This window comes from Phytophthora parasitica (genome assembly GCF_000247585.1).
Source record: "Phytophthora parasitica INRA-310 unplaced genomic scaffold supercont2.1, whole genome shotgun sequence".
In the NCBI taxonomy this organism is placed as follows: domain Eukaryota; phylum Oomycota; class Peronosporomycetes; order Peronosporales; family Peronosporaceae; genus Phytophthora; species Phytophthora nicotianae.
In genome coordinates, this window is record NW_008634126.1 from 2,260,585 (window position 1) to 2,279,543 (window position 18,959).

Sequence of the window (18,959 nt, forward strand, 5' to 3'; positions counted from 1 at the left end):
GCAGCTCCTGCGAGTGTGTCGTGAAAAGCGGGTTTCGACAGCCGCGGCGCCTGCTACACCAGTCCATCACGTCAAAGCTCTGCAACTTAACGAGGCCCCTCTCCCACATGGAAGTGGATGCCTGGCACGCTTAGAGAATGTCCTTGACTTGGGTAACGTGCTGCTGGACTCAGGATCTGATGTAAACGTGGCTAGCCGCGGGCTTGTAAAGGAACCGGAAGCGCGAGGAGTCAAAGTGCAAGAAGAGACCTGCGCTCCGTGTATGCTGGCTACCTTCAATGGTACTTTTTCGAACCCGCAAAGCGCGTTAGGTTCACCGCTATACAGGTGCTGACGACGGCGGGCCCGCTGGTACTGCGCAGAGGCAAACGCTGGTGCTGTCACGCCCCGTGATGGAGCGTCTTTGTTATTCGGTGGATGCTATATTGGCGCAAGCGTGTGACACCAGCCTCGAGTGAGATTTGCATGATTTCAGTGGAAGCGACGGCGGGACTATCCGTCTCATTCGTGAACCTTTTCACCACCAAGCACTCCCAAGAGCTACCGAGCCTGATGGTGCGGAGCTGAGACTTGGGAACTGCAAAGAGAAATACCGAAGCGCAGGTAGCCTGAAACTTTTACTGAAGGACTATCATAATGTATTCCGCATGGCATTTGGCCAACATCCGCCTGTGCGTGTAGAGCCGCTGTAACGGGGTTACACGCAAGTGGCTACATGCAGCCACTTGATGACAACAATGGGTTTCACATTGGTGTCAGATACACCAATGGTTACATTTGACAGACCACTGGTCTGTGTGCATTTAGACTTCCTATTAGTTGAAAGGCGATCTCTTTCAACCAAATAGCTTAGCAGGATTCTGCCAACCACTCGTTGGCAAATACCTTTTGGTGGAACAACAGAATTGACCTACCTTCTGTGTCTATCAGGTGCTATCCCTTATCCCAATCATATCTGGGTCATTTGTAGCAGTTTAGTTTACCCGCTCCCTTTCAGCAATATTCCCAGGGCAATTGGGCTTGATGTTGCCCCTGGATAACACAAACAACGTTCATGTTCTGTTGTTCGTTGTGGAGCAGCTATCTAATGAAACAGTTTCGTTCGACCTATTTTCAATGTTGCCAAGAATCCTCAATTTACATTCCTAATCTCTCTCACTTGTTTGGAAGTTAATAGCGCCACTTTTGGTTAAGCAATCCAGAATTTGATCTGATGCAATAGTTACATTATGCAATACAGTTCATTTTGTGCGTGTGACTTGTTTTCTTTATATTAAGAAGTGCATATATGTTTTTCATAATCGCTCCTCTGTTTGTACTCTGGAAACAAATTCTTGAGAACATTTTTAGTAAATCCGATACCACTTCAATGCACATGAAATGCGGTCGTTGAGGTCTTTTCGCCGGCATGACGTATACTGTCTGCGGAATGGCATTGTGGTTAAGGCGAATTTGCACGTCGTGGTTGCGTCGGACGCTCATAGGTATCAGGAAACATCTAGGTTGTAAAAATGCAAATAATAGTGTATCACCACTGTGTGAAAGGTAGTAAATGATGTAGAGGGCACTGCCGCAACCCTTCCTGACTGTAGTCATGACTGCTGTTGTATACTGGATTCGTAAAGGTGGCCCCGAATATTAGTGGTATTTGTCATGCTTGTGTTGGTGGCTAATGTAGGAGTCAATTTATAAGACGGGGAATCCATTTCAGTTCGTCAACTCCTTGGCATTTGACAGGTAAACCACAGGCCCACGCGGGATTCTGTTTAGCTTTTTTTGAGTTAGTCGTTGGAGTCGTCGGTCGGGTAGAATGTGAGAAGAAAAATGGAGTGAGGAAGGTATCAAATTACACATAGTTTCGACACTTCAATCTAGATTTACGAGGATGGATGCTTAAAATCTAGTACTATCCATCGCGATTTGACGCCCTTAGCTCTTCTAAGTGATCATATGCAGCGTTAATATTCACACTGGAAGATGACTTTAATCCCAATGTTGCACCGATGTTGCTCTTGATCAACACAGGCAACATTCACAAGGGTACTCTCGTTGTTGAGGGGGGTAAGATTAATTATGCGATGAGTGTGCATTCGTTTCCTTGATTTTTTATACTCTACCCCTCGAATTTAGATTTAAACCGATGAGCTGAAATACCGGAATTGTTTATTAGACAACTCATACCAGTGGTTCACATGCTTTGTGAATTATTTAAAGTCGTGATACCTTTCGTTTTGGAAAATTACAATATCGGGATCGAGCGTTGACAAGCGATGCAAATGAGCGCGGTATGCACCTGCAATACTACGCACCAGTCGAGAAGGAAAGTAAGGTGAAATGGCATATCCTAGGAAATGCGCGGTCCTTAACGCATTTGGTTTCGTGTAGCTTTAGTATAATAGTGGTTTTACTGCCTGGTATGTGAACGAATATAGTGCTGTAGTTTACGAGTATGAAAGCGGAACTTAAACCGAATTAGTTGATGTATCGAAAGCAACAACTGCCATAACAACAACAACGCGGCCCAGGTGCATTCAAACGTATCAGCTAAACAGAACCCATAAATCTATATTATTTTTAAGTCAATGTAATTATGTATCACTTTCCCTTTAAAGTTCGATATCTCGTTAGAATACAAAATATAAATGGATTCACTTGTAAATGTTCCACATGAAAGTGGGTGGAAAAACACAACACACGTGCATGAATTAATGCCAGTTGGGCTGTACATTTCCTTCGTATCTAAGCACTTTTAATACCAGAATCACACGTATAGAATATTAGTAAATCTTTTCTCACATCGATTACTACAAATGAGGCAACTCGTAGATCCATATTCCGAGCTGGTGTTCCGTAGCGAAAAATTGTGGGGGGGGGGAGGGGGGGGATACTGTGAAGATCGGAACGGTACAAATGATGAATGTATGCATAATAATGGACTTGAGCACTAATACAGGCACTACACTGCTCCCACATACCCGATCCGAGTATTGTACATTGTATACTTTGCCGAGATCCCGTAACCGGAAGTGGTAACGCTGATGTAACGGCGTGTAATTAGACAGAAATGAAGACTATTTTAACTTTGTACATACGCGAGTATACCATCAGGGCCAAGCTTGCCATCGTCAAGAGCAACAAAAGGATGTTATACTGTCCACCTGTGTGATAAGTCTAGCATCATGATTAATCTTGCAATTGTGGTGCAACATCCCTTTGGTTACAGCTTGTGCGGATGGAATGATGTTACAAGTTTACACTTCTACGTGCAGATAGAAGCCGCTCTCAACTTATGACGCCCCGAGAGTTTTGTATTGGTGACCTGAATGTAATGAATATACCCAAATCATGCTGCGATATCACAAGCTGCGAACTGATCGTGGCAATGCAGCATCTTCTAGTTCAACTACTAGGCACACGTATTAGCTACAGTAGCGATAGAATAACCTCGACTTCAAACTGTACAACGCTGATGTAATATTCATAACAGCGGCCAGCCCCGGGGATCGAGACATCAGTGGTAGGCTGGTTATCATAAGTTGAAAGCTGGACTTTCCCGTGTATCCATAACTTCAATAGTGGACGACTCCGTCTTAACTTGGTTCACGACGGAGTCGCCAGCCGTTTACGTACCGATGAATGGCAGCAGTTGCTGTCGATGCAGGCCAACACACTCCATCCGCCCTTAAGCATCCTAAACAAAAGATGTTAGAATTGGGTCTAAATAGTAGCCGCCCTATTCAGTGCTCTTCTAGACACGTCAACTAAATGTTGCCGCAGTAGAAGCTAACAATTACACATAATGCCTACATGTAATGCGCGTAGTTATCCTGTCGAATATATTAACGTGCATACCCAAATTTTCAACCAATAACAAGCCGTATCCAGTTCAGGTTACCCGTTAATAAAAATAACGCGTTGGCATTTACTGCTGTTAGATGGTCTTACTAATTGCGGTTGCCAAAACAAATTGTGTGAAATTATAACTAAATCTGGTTACGCTGGCATATATCTGCTGATAGTGAAGTTACGGGAGTTAGAAAATGAACAAGTGTAAAAGATCAGCGTTTACATGTATGAATGGATCGTCGAAAAAGCACATAATTTGGCAAGGTTGATCTCGTTACCCTACATTTTGTGATTTATGCCTACTTGGGTCTCTGTGAGTAAGCAGTAGTCAATTCAGGAGAGCCAGCTTGATTCTCCGGTAAAGTTGAAATCTCAATGTCTTCTGGAAGATCATCGGTCGCTCTCCTCCTTGCATTCTCGCTCTTGAGATTGAACCACCGAAATGCGAAGAAAACAGCGAGTATCAGTGTCACCACGAAGAGCACAAGGAACACGACGAAAGCAGTTTTGTACGTCGTATTTTCCTTCGTGGTAGTGGCGGCGGACCGGGCAAAGCCCGAGCTGGAACCGGTTACGATTTCAGCCAAGCGTTCGTCATATTCTCCATTGTAAGCATCATCTGTGCTCAAGAAGAAGTACTGATAGTCAAGCGGTGGTGTCAGATTGAACGCAGGCATTTCATCCACACAAGACTTGTCCAAACCGTCTAAATCACCGTTATTGCTCACGTATGACATCAGTAGCCTCATCCCGCACGTCACGCTCTCATCCTCGTCTTCCTCCATTGAGGTAGTCCACAGAGTTCCATGGGTAGCGCAATTAAACGTGATCAACTCTTTCTTACTGCCATCAAGGGCTTCCAGCAGGTACTTAGCGTATTTATGAGGTGTTTGTGGGTCCAACTTGCTGCTCAATAGCAACACACTTGCTTGATTTGGAATTGTGGCACTTTTGTTCCAGTATTGGTCACGATTGTAGATTATCCCGTTGGCATCGTACGTGCCGACGTCAAGTTGATCACACACTGGTGAGCTTTCCTTGGAGAACGCGCAATACAGTGGGATATCGGCATAAGTTCCTCCATTTGAAACGCGAGCATTTGTAAAACGCAAAATCATTTCGCCGATAGACTGCTCGGGTTTCTCCCACATCTCTGAGAAGACAATAAGATAGTAGAGCAGAGTCGAGTCGAACGTGTCGTCTTCGCTTGACCATGATAGATAATTGTTCAAATTTGTGAAGAAGTGCGTCAGTATTTTAACATCATTGAATGCACAGCGGTTCAGCCTGTACACAACAGGCGGAAGTAGCGTTCGCAGCCTCGAGCTCTGGAGCAGAGATCCCAATACTCGTCGTAACATATATGACGCAGGTTCGCCGCTCATATCACCGTAGAGGTCACTCACAAGCGCAGCACACGCGGACTCTGGGTTGCTATCAAATAGTGTAATCACATTCTGAAGCGTCACGGGCAGAGACTTGGATACAAACCGTTCGCTACACTCGCTTTGTGAGGCACAAAGTGCCATGAATGAGTCACCTACGTCGCCGAAATCAGCGTCCCAAGTTGAAAAATACTCAAATTCTTTTGGCGATCCCGAACTCGTGGCCACACCATCCAGAACATACCCAGTCACTTCAGGAGGGTCCAGATGAATCAAGCGCTCTACCAACGCAGTACCGTAACTCACTGCGTACACGATAGTATCTGCACCATTCGTGTAGTCGGAAATGAATGTGGCCATATCGGTAGCTGCACTTGTCATGGAGAATGACGACAGATTCCCGTACTTCTTTTCAAGCGCCTGAGCACATGCTGGGACCTCCGCTGTGTCAATTCCACTTCCCCATGGAGACCCGGTTGTAGTTGATTGTGCTGCAACGCAGTCCAACAACGTACTTCGACCAGTACCGCGGTGGTCCATGGTGTAAACGTTCACAGTTCCATCCAGTCGGGCGTGTAGCTCCACCATCGTCGATTCCACTGCACAAACGCAAATAAGCAAGCAAAAACAGTTTAGAACGCAGTCTAAAGCGTCATGAATTCGTAACGGTAGTACGTACTGGCAGTAGAGGAAGCACCCGGACCCCCTTGCATGATCCACACATTCGTCGCTGTTTCGGCGTCGATTACAGCAGCAACTCTCTTCACGAACACGTCAACAGTAGCGTCGATGGACTTCAGAGTCACACAAATATCAGGATAGCACAATGGTGCAGTGTAGACAGCGCACTCGGCGTTTTGATTGCTAGAGCCTCCTCCATCGGCAAAGGTGAATTCGGAACAGGAATACCAGCCGTTGAGATCGCTACGAGAGGCCGAACTTGTTGCAGCTGAGGCTTGGGCGAACACTGTCGCTAGTGAGATGGCGTGGTAAAGCTGCATTTCAAATAATAAAATGGCTGGCCACAACTTTTCTGTTCACCAGAATATCGAGGGTAGTCCGTTTTGCTGGGTTGATACGCGATGCTGCTGTGGAGAATCTAATTCGGTGTACCCAGAAAGAAAAAATAGAAGATTTTAAGTACATGTCCAGTTGTGCGGTGCCTCGCTGCACAAATAGCTGTAACTACGGTGCTTAGAGTCTTAAAGATGAACCGTCGGGTCGAAAAGTGATCCAATAATACCGCGACATTCCAACGAGCCCTTGCGTACCCATCGCGTTTGTACCTAAGTTCACTTGGACGAGTTCGCAACGGAGGACTCGACTCACTGCCGTTGGCGTTGAAATCTCGATGTTCTTTGCTATCAGTCGTGTTGCTATCTACTTTTGCTTGTTGGGTTTACCACTAACAGTACCAAAAAAAACCAGTGAACCCCTGTAGAATGGTGAAGATCCCGACGAAGACAATGGAGACAACATTTTATCCATGCTTGGGGTTCGTGGAAGCCGAGTTTAATATCATCACACCCTCGGACTGATTCTAGAGCCACATCCAAACCAGAATGTTGCTTGTTCGACTGCATTTGAGATGATTGAGTGCAGGGTGTGTCTTTAACAGTATTGGTGGGACTTACTGATAGCCCTTATTCGTGGTCAACAAGATTTGACAGAATACTAAATCATCCCACGAAGTGCAGGGCGCAGCGGGTTCATTGCAAATGCATAGGACCTAGACGGTGGTAGAAAGGGACAGCTTGGAAAGCTGCATTTTTGGCACTTTCCTAACCTAGAAAGAGCATGAACTTCGTAATACACGAAGGACGTGCAAATGTCCTCCTAACCAAAGGGCGTGACCAAAATCGTTTCTGATCTGAAAAAAGAAATCTTAGCATACTACGTTTAGGTAGGTAGCGACGCCCCCTTTGCTGTGGTTTTCAATGGCGAAAATTTGACGGCTTGTGAAGCACCATGGGCCACATGTATAAACTGCTAAAGAACCGCAGTCTTTCACAAAGAGTAAATCACGCCCCCCATATGCATCTCAGTGAAAGATTATTGTTTTAACCGCGTCTTGTTGAAAGTCCAAAATCTCGTCCAACTATTGCTTTGGTTTGCTTTGTACTAACAGCAATGCTATTAGTGGCATCTACGGCCCAGTCGATATTATTTTTTCATAACGTGTGACAACATATTGCACCATTTGCACTGCTGCAAACGTTGACCCGATTTTTAGAGAAATTGAATCTAGATACCGTATTCGTTATGCTTTTCTCACAATACGGTATGGCTTCCGCCTTTGTAGGCGTAATTTCCTATCATAGCGCACACTTCCTGCCGTCATCATATAAATTCGGCACTAACTAAGATGAAACAGGCACAATTCTTTCTACAATATCTCAATGGACCTCTACGGATTCGTCAATGAAACGTCCCATTGGTACCTGCTCAAACCCTCACGAGTGAACCACGCCAAGATTAAGAGTGAGATAAATCCGCCATTGTGATAAGATCTTTTGATGCTCGCATGCGTGCCAGACCATGGAATCTACAGGTAAATGGATAACTAGAATACTACAAGTCAAGCATCAGACCAAAAAAAAAAAAACCGAGAGCTTCCCTCAGGGCTCAGACAATAAAATACAATGCTGTACTGGGAAATCAGGGCTCAGACACTGTACCGGGAAAGCAAGCCGTTATTCCGTATATCGGGAAGGCAATAATAATTACTATTATTGTATATTGTTTGAACGATTGCAGGCGATTTGATACTGCAAGACGACTTTAATATGTAAGTTGTTTTCTCAGCGAGCTTGGGTCAGACATAGTTGATCATCAGAAACCTGGCTACATGTACAAGGTACGGCTAATCGGAGTTTTGCGTTTGCAACGTCTGCTGTATACACTTTCACTCGAAAATGGGCTATTCTTACACCTATTCAAATTTTGCATATTTTGTATTATGTTTATTTTCCGAGTCCTGTTTAGAAACATAATACAATAATTCTAGAAGCGTTTTGACGGAATAACGGGTTACTGGGATCCGCCGATCTCCGTAAATATGATGTTTGCGCCAGAAATAATTGGACTTTTATTACATTTTTGGAATAAAATACGTATAAATCTAGGGTACATTACAGGAAAAATTGCATACCTGATAGGACCCGTGGACAGCACCTCGTATCAGGTGTAGCAGTAAATCAAATTTGAAAGTAGAGTACTAATACCATAGCCAAGCAGCAGGGCCACTTGATGCCGGCACCACTGTTTAAGCGACGGTATCGACACAGACAAGTACAACAGGCGCTCGATAAAGAAGAAGAAGGTCTAACTCGTGACATCTACGACGTAGACCAGTATTTAGCAAAGGGTGGGTGAAAAATCGTGCTGGTGCGAGATGGGTCACGCCGAGGTCGGTGATCTTGCATTAAACTGCTTTCGCAACGCTAAGATTGAGACCGGATGACATCAGCACGTCGCTCTCGGTGGGAAGCGGATAAGCTAGTGAACGGAGAGATTATTGACTGCTCGAACTGTCTTCGAGTTCGAGAATCAATCATCCTCGACAATGTTGCTTGCAATCGTGCTGAAGAAGAGGTAGTTAACGAGAGAATACCGAATAACCTTAGCTAAGAGGTGCTCTTTGGTAAGGGATGCACCGACATCAAGCCAATCAGGGGCTACAAATAGGCATAGTTTCTTACAACGTTCCTTAAACTGTACTGAATTACAATAGAATATATAGGTGTGTATTTTTTTTTCGGAGAGATTACGTGACAGTGTCGAGTAATCTCTGGTACGAACATACGATGATTACTTTTCCTCTAAATAGAAAAGAAATGTGAGCACTCGCCACATCAAATTAACATATTCGAAGTATAAGTTATGATAATTGTCAAGATCTGAAGTTTGCAAATTGTCGTAGGAACGGCTCTGTATCTCAAGACAGATTACTCCTATCCCATTACTTCCTCTACAAAGTAGAAAGTAGATATGCCTTGAATCTTGCTGGATGGTAGAATAGCCATCACTCCATTGGAGAGTTGAGGCTGCTAGCCTTCAGCATACTCAATTCATTTTTCAATTTCTCAGCTATCAACAACATCCAAGCGACTGCTTCCCAATCATGCAGCTTCATTGCCTGTTAGCGGTGGTCACGGTCGGCATCCTTGGACATACCTCAGCAGCGTTGAACGGAACTTTGCCGAATCACCCTCTCAACGGATGGTACCCTTGCCATGATTTCACGTTCTCGGACACTGCGGGCTCTACTGGCCAAGAATTTTCTGAGTGTGCAGTTTATACCGCTCCATTGTGCTACCCTGGCATCTGTGAGCCATCCGAGTTTGCGAAGCCTACTGTTGACATTTTCGTGAAGCGCCTTCCAGCCACGGTCGGTGATGCCAAGACGGCCCACAATGTTTGGCTTCTTGAAGGTGGTCCGGGCTACGCCTCCAATAAGCGTAAGTAAAATGTTGATATCCATAGTCTACCTTACGTTTTTAACAATGTCATTGATGCACTTGTAGTGGAGACACGCCTGGTAGAGCTCCACACTCTACTTGAGGGAGCAGTCAATGTGTATACCATGGATCACCGCGGCACTGGACGCAGCACGCTGCTTGAATGTGTTGCTGCTCAAATCACGACGACTGGTTCTACGTTGGGCATTAAAATTCATCCGTCCGAAGTTCCGTCTTGTGCGAGGGAGTTGCAGATGAAGTATGGAGATCTCGCGTCGTTTTCCACGACAAGCGCTGCCATGGATATATCGTCGTTTATCTCCAAGTTTTCGAATGGTGCGAGCTCTATCGTCTATGGAAAGAGCTACGGGACTGTGGTGGTAGAACGTCTGATGCTCCTGAATACGCCAACTGTTGCTGGATACGTTCTAGACGGCGTTGTGACCACTTCAGCTGCGTCGCCTAAATACATCTCGAACTGGGATGATGATGTCGGAGAAGTGGCCGAACATTTCATGGAGTTGTGTGAGCAAGATAGCACCTGCGGCTCGCATTTCCAGTCAGCAAATCTGTCCGTCACGCTTCAAGATCTGATAACGAGGATTGACAACGACCCCAACTCAACTTGCGCTGCTCTACTAAGCAACTGGACTGATTCGACTTTCACTTCGCCGTCATCTGTGCTACGAAAGACTCTCAGTGAGATTTTGAAGAGCACAAAAACGCGAACGCTCATTCCGCCAGTTGTGTATCGATTGAATCGCTGTGACTCGAATGATGTGGAAATCCTGAACCAATTCTTCACGACAATGAACTCTTCCCCGTCCTCTGAAGAAACGCCTTTCCGGTCGGAATTGCTGTTCAGACTAATAATCTTCTCCGAGTTGTGGCAGAGGCCATCTCCTTCCACCAATGAGATGGAAACGCGCTTTACCAATGCGAGTATTGCGGATGGAATCTATGAGATGCTTCCGCTGTATTGTGCTTTCTCAAAAGAAAAGTCTGCAACGTGCGATGAGTTAAGGCTCGGCAACTACGAAGGTGAAGGAATCATTTACCAGCGTGACCAGTACTGGGGCAAGCGTGTTAAAATACCCACCCAGGCCAGTGTGCTGCTGATGAGTGGCAAGCTGGACCCACAGACGGCTCACAAATATGCCGAGTATCTGTTGGATGCTCTTGATGGCTCAAACAAGGAGCTTATCACGTTTGACTACGCTCCGCACATCGCGGTGTCATCCAATACCCTTTACAACGATGCCACTGGAATCACGCGGTCCTGCGGTATGGACCTACTGGCCTCGTATGTCAGCAATAACGGGGATCTGCAACATCTGGACCGCTCGTGTATGAGTGAAATGACCGCGTTTAACCTTACGGTCCCCATTGAATATGTGCAAGACTACTTTGGTACCAACGAAGCATATGACGGTGTCTACGATGCTAGCTTCAGTCTAGCTGAAGAATAACCATGGGAAAGATCAAGAATCTCTGATTGGTGTACGTGGGGATACACCAGTCTAAGTTACAAATCCGAGTGATTCCAAAATATCGACTTTAAAGTATCTCCCGTCATTTCGAGTCTGAAAACGGAATTTTTATGGTGGTCTTACGTTCTTTATTATTAGATTTCTCGAAGAAAAAGTGCTCAAGAGAAGCACAAGGCACCTGCCTTTCGATAAATCCCGATACGTACTTTGCTTGATTCGTACTGTTTTGTTCGAGGCCGTTTCATCCACGTTTACAGTAGACCCTCTACGACTTAAAGCTGAGAATACAGACGCACTTTATCTTTGTGATTTAGGTTTGGAAAATAATTAATACCTGTTGTTCTAGCACTTTTTACCTGTTGCACGCTTCCAGCCCCTACTAACCTGTTTTTGGGCACTGATGGACTGTTGCTCGTTCATACGCAATATGAAAATCTGTTACAGTATACTTATTGCATATTTATGTTTTTGTAAACATTTGGTTGTCTCTTCGTGATGTTGTTTTTTTTGTACACAACTTCAACGCGTTGCAGTGTTACATGTTGAGCCTCTTACTTTACAAATTGTTTATTCGATAGCACTGTTATTTCTTTCAAAAGAATAATTTTCCTATAATACTTATCACCAGCACTACACATTACAAATACATAAAATGATGGTACTTGAGAGAAGGGGTGCACAGTTGATTTTCTTAGTTGGAAAGAAAAGAAGAAGTGCGTTTGAAAGGGCAACATCGGTTTGCCAATTGTCAAAGAATCTCCGCGTGGGCTTATTCCGTTTGTAGGTGGCTCGTAGTGGCAGCTGTGGCTTCGGTAGCGAGTGTGCCAAATGGTGAAAGGCTTTCCTTTCCTGTGTTCTTATTCCACTACTTATTGGCTGTCATGATTGTGTTTTACAACATATCATCAGCACAGGTAACAGGTAAGTAGCAATGATGAGCAACAGATAACCATGCCTGATTATCTGTTGCTAAACAACAGGTCGATCAGTGCTCACAACAGATTAGTAGTGGCTGGAAGCGTCCAACAGGTAAAAAGTGCTAGAACAACAGGTAATAAATATCACCCTTTAGGTTTGGGTAGTTCGTTTAGCCCAGACTGTCCAAAACGTATTGTACAGTTCAGTGGGCATACGATAACATTTACAAAAAATCTTGCACGTGGAACGAAAGAAAACATATTCAAACAAAGAGTTAATCCGTAAGTGCTGATAGTAGCTATTCAAGCAGAGAGTTATTCCGCAAGTGCTGACAGCAGCTCCGCAAAATCTATGCGCACACAGGTTGCTTCGGCAGACTACAGATTTTTTTTATGCCTGTATTTCCGGTTGCTTTGCCAAAGCCATTTCTTCAGACAACATCCTATAATTATAACAAGATTTTTGTTCCCAAATCTTCTCTTGGGTAAAACGTGCGTTTCGTAGACGACGGGGTCTAATTATCAGGTAGGTAAGCAGCAGCTCATGAAATTATCCGTAGTTTGTACATACTACACGTTTTCAACTTCAAAATAGCAAATTATGGGTTCAATAGAGTCTTTCAGAAGGACCGTCGAGTGAAATACACGTAGTTTAAAAATATGTAGCGGAGATACGAGAAAATTGATACGGGTTTTTCGTAGCGCTTGTGATGCAGAAGCATGTGCGTTTAAATTCACGTAGTAAAAGTACGTATCTTTCAGTCGAAGTCTTGCATCAGAAGCAAACGACAAAGAGCGGACTACGGCGCTCCGTTCGCGCGTACTTACAAAAGCTACACGATGAGATAGGCTATGTTGTCTAGCTTAACGTATAGCTTCATATGCCTACCTTACAGCACTATTAAATAGCGAGCATTTGGTCTGTGATTTTATGGTGTACGGCTGCGGATTTCCTGTTGGGTATTTTGGCATCTAAGCCCCCAATCCTAGCTATTATCGCAACCTCTTTCGCCTTCCGCTATTGTCTACCACCGTCGAAGCTACCATCGTTATTATCCTGGGATAGCAGTACAAAGGCGATTAATTCGTTATTCTTCGATTTTTGTCTTGAAATTTGTATTCAAAAACGTCCGTCACGCTTTCCCGTCTATTCTACCCCTTCAGTTTTGTAACAGGGCTGTACCACCACCATTCTTCCATCGATCTCAACTCCCTGCGATATTTTGGCAGTTTTAAAGTTTTGGTTAACAGGCCACCCTCGAAATTTCAAAGCTTCTTAGTGCGTAACAGGACTAAGACTCGCGCTATTGCTCAGTTGAAAACATGCGTGGGCGTGCTGCAATAGAAAAACTGGCGCGTTAGGCAGCGCTAGAGCCGCTTGAACCTCGGGCGGCTTGGCAAACGCTGGCTGTACCCGGCGCTCGTTACAGACATCATCATCTCGCTGGAGCTTATTCTGCTGCTTATCCAGAAAATAACACGCAGTTGGAAGCGTCCTAGAAACTTTTCCATCCGCGTGGCTCCTTTAGTAAAACAGTGGAAAGGAGCTAAGCAACAAATATTTAATATTTTTTACTTTAGACCTTGATATTCCGAAATCTGCTTATCCTTTTCGTGATTTAACCCAAGCCCCAAGGCGGTTTGAGGAGAGCTTTCAAGGTTCTTGTCAATAACGCTTCCGCGACTCAAAGCTATCCCAGCCTCCGCCTCAGCCCTAGTTGGTAGAGTGACATTTTGAGCGTACTTTTTAAAATATTGAGCTAGCAATTTGCCATTTTGAAGTTAAAAGGTGTACAAAAGAATATCTATACTATGGTAAAACCATTTCGAAATATCCAAAATTTCACTATAATAACTGTTTAGGATTCCCTATCCATCCCGAGTGAAAATTTCACTCGAAGTAGGTCTGTATTGAATTCTTTTAGCTCAACTTTGCGATAGCAGCACATGCAAAATGTGAGTGGGCTGCGTCGCTTTGCACCCAGCAAGCTCTATTGTAAGGATAATAAAGGCAAAAGAACTGAATTGATGCACCTAGTTTAGTGACTTTGATTTATTATGTCTTTCAATTGTTTTGGCGGGTAGAGTGTTAATTCGGGCGGAATTAGATCCATAAAATGGCTACATTTAATGCTAAGATTGCGAACTCTTCTCTACACCGCAGACCAGCGTGTTAGATCCAATCGGCGGCGATACGCCAGGTTACAGCCGGGATGGTGGCCAGCAAATCGCCAAACGCCATCATCTCACTCTTAATCGGGTTTGATTAGCTTATTCCGTCTTAAAGCAGGCTCACCATCCAGGCCGCCCTAAGACCCGCGGATATGAGACAACCCATAATTAACATGGAATTAGCTGACTGTAGGGCATAATTAAGGCTAAGAAGGGAATTTAATTAAGCTAGAACAATCGCGGCAGAATAACTGAAAGGCGCAATACTAAATGTCTGTAGACTATAGACTTGCATGTTAATGCAACGCAATTTTTTTTTAGATAAATCCCTAAACGCCAAATGCAAACTATAATTTCTTACAAGTGAGCAGAGGGGATTGAATCGATAAGAATGAAATACCAAATTCGAGCGGGATGCCTTAGAAGCAGGGCCACTCAGTACTGTAGGCGGGCCCAGCGCGAGCTTACAAGTGTATGATACACTGCCCAGTACACTCTTTTCTTTTGGGGTGCAACCCCTATTTCCCCATTCAATAGAAGGCAGTTGGACGTTTTATGCTCAAGTTCAGAAGTAAGGCTATTCTACATGAAGTTTCCTCCTATCTTTCTACTGTAGAGACAAACCAATTTTGTTTGCCGCCCTGGCCTTTTGTTTAGAGGCACGTCAACATGTAGTCTGCTTGATTACTACGTGAAAGAGGCCGCTTACAATAACAGCAAGCGTGACAACCGCATAGAAGAAGCTGTTCATCATTGGCAAGAGTACGCAAGCTGGGGAAGTTGGAAGTGTCTTGTGTTCTCTGCGGTAAAAAATGAACTGACAGTGAGCGACACCTTCTGCATTGATCCCATCCTAGAGTTTTTCAGTACTGGACCCGATCGCTAGCTTGTGGTAGGGTCGATCGCATTTGGAAGGAGAGATAACTAGAAAGGCTGTGTTAATACCTTACTAATACATACACGTGTTTACTTCGTGAAGTACACGTTTACTACGTTATACATGTAGTCGTACGTAGTACAATGACTAACCATGGCGCACCTACAGAAGAATTGGTCGCTGATGTCGACAATATGGTAAGAAGACTGAGAAAGCAGTTGACCGTTACTGTCACGGCCACATCGAGTGACAAGAATTTGCCTAATTGAAGTAAGAAAGCTGCAAATACATGAATACGACGTTGTCAAGCAGAAAAGAAAGCCAGTTCTACATAATATTTAGAAAAATGACGTCATTTATTTTTCGGCTTAGTTATTTGTATTATAAGCGGAGTTGAGAATTATTTCTTGTAGAACCCTTTAACATAGACAATCCTAAAATAGGAATGATGAACGATGCCATGTTGGTATTCTTATTGCCACAAAATAACTGCAGCAAATTCAATCGAACAAGCGAATTTCCCGACGTCTGCTACTACGTATTAATACCGTGTAGGTCATGAATAACACCTTTTAAAACAACCCGATGATATTGATTCTGGGCAAAGGTGATGGGTAGTTGGAAATTTGAAGAGTGAGATTGATCATGTGTTAGCTACTTTGGTCCTAGTTTGAGTCGATCTAAATCTAGCCTATAGCAAGGGGATAAAGCCGTATAGCCGTCTTGGGTATGCTGCATGCCGCGAATCACAGCGCCCCATGAAAGATCATGATGCCTTCAGCCAATAGTCTCCTGTGTGGTGCGTGTGCCCTGCATCGCCCAGTGGAGTCACCGCGACTGGAGAGTCCACCCAGGTCGGTCTCGTAGCGAAGACAGCCCCAGACTTCGTGCCAACCCAGGTATCCCCCAACCAGTTGCTTCGAACCAACCACGAGGAAGGCAATTCTCTTCTCGCTATTGACGAAGAGCAAGCGCAGTTTTCGGGGTTGAAAGGCGTGGCGAAGGAGCTGAAATTGCGGGACGAAATACAGAAGAAACTCACTGTTGCTGCAGCGAAAATGAAGACCCAGACCCAGAGCCAAATGTTCAACACCGCTTCGAAGAGGATGAAGACAAACCCTCAACAGGCTCCCGGTAACCTGAAAAGCGTGGAGGACATTGTGTTTTTGAAGATTTTTATGGGTAAGAACAACTCTCCAGAAAAGGTCAAGCTACGGGGGCTGACCAAGAATCGCGGCCAGTTTACCAACTATGAAGAATTCTACAAGACAATGGTAGCCAGTGCCTGAAGCCTGAGTAACCAACACACCTGTGGCATATAAAGGTTCGCGTCCATGCGAACCATTTTTGCGAACTTTTTTTTTTGCTTGTTAAACCAGACTGGTTTTTTTTTTTAAAGAAGTACTCAGTCAGTGGCATTATTTTTTTTCGGCAGGTAAGACTTGCTCGTACCATTAGGTTGTGTTACTACACTCGTTGAGCTGTGACGGAGCTTATCGACTGATCCTGTTCAATTGGTGTTGATATCTCGACGAACTTGTCGTCAGTCGTGTCTGTCTTCTGGAGCTTGATTTTATACCAACGGTACCAGAAGAAACCAGCAATTCCAAGCGCCACCACGAAAAATACAAGGAAAACAATAAAGACAGTTTTGTACTTGGAGCTGCTTTTGGAGGCCGACCCGCCACCGGTTGATCCACTCGCACTCAAGCTTGCATCATAGACACCATCGTAGGCATTGTCCGTGCTCAAGAAATAGTGTGAATATACAAGCGGTACTGTCAAGTTGAACGCTGGCATCTCATCAACACAAACCTTGTCGAGGCCACCTAGGTCGCCATTGTTGCTCACATACGACAACAGCAGCTTCATACCGCACGTCTCACTCTCGTCGTCGTCAGTCAGAGGCGTTGTCCACAGTGTCCCATGTGTAGCGTAGTCGAACGTGATCAACTCCTTGTTACTACCGTCCAATGCCTCCAGCAAATACTCGGCGTATTTATGCGGAGTCTGTGGGTCCAGTTTGCTGCTCAACAGTAATACACTCGCGTGTGTAGGAATTGAGGCGCTCTTGTTCCAGTAGTGGTCACGTTCGTAGATTATCCCATTGGCACCATAGGAACCGACATCCAATTCATTGCAAACCGTCGAGTTCTCTTTCGAAAAGGCACAGTACTGCGGGATCTCCAAGTACGTTCCTCCATTTGAGATTTTCGAGTTGACAAATCGCTCGAGCATTTCTGAAGAGGAGACTTGTGGCTTCTCCCACATCTCGGAGAAGACTATCAGATAATAAAGTAACGACGACTCAAACGCGTTTTCCTCATCTGGAGAATTTTGGTACGTGTTCAAAGCTTTGAAGAAATGCGTCAACACGTCGGTATCTTCAGATGAGCAGCGGTTCAACCGGTACACAATTGGCGGGATGAGCGTTCGCATATTCACACTCTGTAACAATGACCCCAGTGCTTCCCGAACTATATACGATGCAGGATCACTACTCTCGTCCTTTAACAGAGCTGCACACGCTGAGTGTGGATTATTGTCGAAATCCGTGATCAAGTTCGTAAGCGTAGTAGACAAATCCGTTGATATGAATTTGTCACTACACTCGCTTTGTGAGGCACAAAGTGCCATGAATGAGTCACCTACGTCGCCGAAATCAGCGTCCCAAGTTGAAAAATACTCAAATTCTTTTGGCGATCCCGAACTCGTGGCCACACCATCCAGAACATACCCAGTCACTTCAGGAGGGTCCAGATGAATCAAGCGCTCTACCAACGCAGTACCGTAACTCACTGCGTACACGATAGTATCTGCACCATTCGTGTAGTCGGAAATGAATGTGGCCATATCGGTAGCTGCACTTGTCATGGAGAATGACGACAGATTCCCGTACTTCTTTTCAAGCGCCTGAGCACATGCTGGGACCTCCGCTGTGTCAATTCCACTTCCCCATGGAGACCCGGTTGTAGTTGATTGTGCTGCAACGCAGTCCAACAACGTACTTCGACCAGTACCGCGGTGGTCCATGGTGTAAACGTTCACAGTTCCATCCAGTCGGGTGTGTAGCTCCACCATCGTCGATTCCACTGCACAAACGCAAATAAGCAAGCAAAAACAGATTAGAACGCAGTCTAAAGCGTCATGAATTCGTAACGGTAGTACGTACTGGCAGTAGAGGAAGCACCCGGACCGCCTTGCATGATCCACACATTCGTCGCAGTTTTTGAGTCGTTTAAAGCAGCGATCCTCTTCACGAAGATGTCCACGGTCGTAGTAGTGACAAACGCCGGATTCTCGCAGATACCGGGATAACACAGCGGTGCGGTGTACACGGCACACTCAGCATCCTGGTTGGCAGATCCTCCTTCGTCTGAAAAGGTCGACTCTGAACATGGATACCAGCCATTCAGTCCAATACTTGACGACGAGCCGGACGAACTCGACGAAGCCGACACATGTGCAGTAACCACTACGATGAACGGAATTACACGGCGAAACTTCATCAGCGCGGAAAAATGAAGTCAAGTGTGCTCGACGGAATATTTTGTAGTGAGGCAGGAGAGAGCGCATTCAGGCCATGACATTGATCTACCTCCTCCATCCTACTGCGTGAGCCGTGGTGTACCTCGAACCAGAACCAGGTTCCATTCACATCTTGCTGTTCGACAACTGAATGCGTGTGGATCGGCTCACATTCGTCTACGTATCATCCCACCGTGTCTGGCATGTTTGCTCAGCAATCCAACTGATGTTTGTGACGTGACTCAATCACGAGTGAATATAAAGCTCGACGGGAGTCGAGACGT

At 45.0% G+C, this 18,959-nt stretch overlaps 5 protein-coding genes across 5 annotated transcripts; 3 read left to right on the top strand and 2 right to left on the bottom strand.

Moving 5' to 3' along the window:
* Positions 1 to 417: 417 nt before the first annotated feature.
* Positions 418 to 567, top strand: PPTG_20762 (hypothetical protein; the record flags this gene model as incomplete). The annotated part of the gene is made up of 1 exon (XM_008892960.1): positions 418 to 567. The coding sequence occupies one exon, from the start codon at positions 418 to 420 to the stop codon at positions 565 to 567; it is 150 nt and encodes a 49-aa protein (XP_008891208.1).
* Positions 568 to 4,145: 3,578 nt separating this feature from the next.
* On the bottom strand, positions 4,146 to 6,232 carry PPTG_00598 (hypothetical protein; the record flags this gene model as incomplete). Its single annotated transcript, XM_008892010.1, has 2 exons — positions 4,146 to 5,830; positions 5,911 to 6,232. 2 exons carry the CDS (start codon positions 6,230 to 6,232, stop codon positions 4,146 to 4,148), a joined length of 2,007 nt encoding a protein of 668 aa, XP_008890258.1.
* Positions 6,233 to 9,354: 3,122 nt separating this feature from the next.
* Positions 9,355 to 11,160, top strand: PPTG_00599 (hypothetical protein; the record flags this gene model as incomplete). The annotated part of the gene is made up of 2 exons (XM_008892011.1): positions 9,355 to 9,691; positions 9,758 to 11,160. The coding sequence occupies 2 exons, from the start codon at positions 9,355 to 9,357 to the stop codon at positions 11,158 to 11,160; spliced, it is 1,740 nt and encodes a 579-aa protein (XP_008890259.1).
* A 5,045-nt stretch (positions 11,161 to 16,205) lies between these two features.
* Positions 16,206 to 16,436, top strand: PPTG_00600 (hypothetical protein; the record flags this gene model as incomplete). The annotated part of the gene is made up of 1 exon (XM_008892012.1): positions 16,206 to 16,436. One exon carries the CDS (start codon positions 16,206 to 16,208, stop codon positions 16,434 to 16,436), a length of 231 nt encoding a protein of 76 aa, XP_008890260.1.
* A 178-nt stretch (positions 16,437 to 16,614) lies between these two features.
* On the bottom strand, positions 16,615 to 18,656 carry PPTG_00601 (hypothetical protein; the record flags this gene model as incomplete). Its single annotated transcript, XM_008892013.1, has 2 exons — positions 16,615 to 18,239; positions 18,320 to 18,656. The coding sequence occupies 2 exons, from the start codon at positions 18,654 to 18,656 to the stop codon at positions 16,615 to 16,617; spliced, it is 1,962 nt and encodes a 653-aa protein (XP_008890261.1).
* Positions 18,657 to 18,959: the final 303 nt, after the last annotated feature.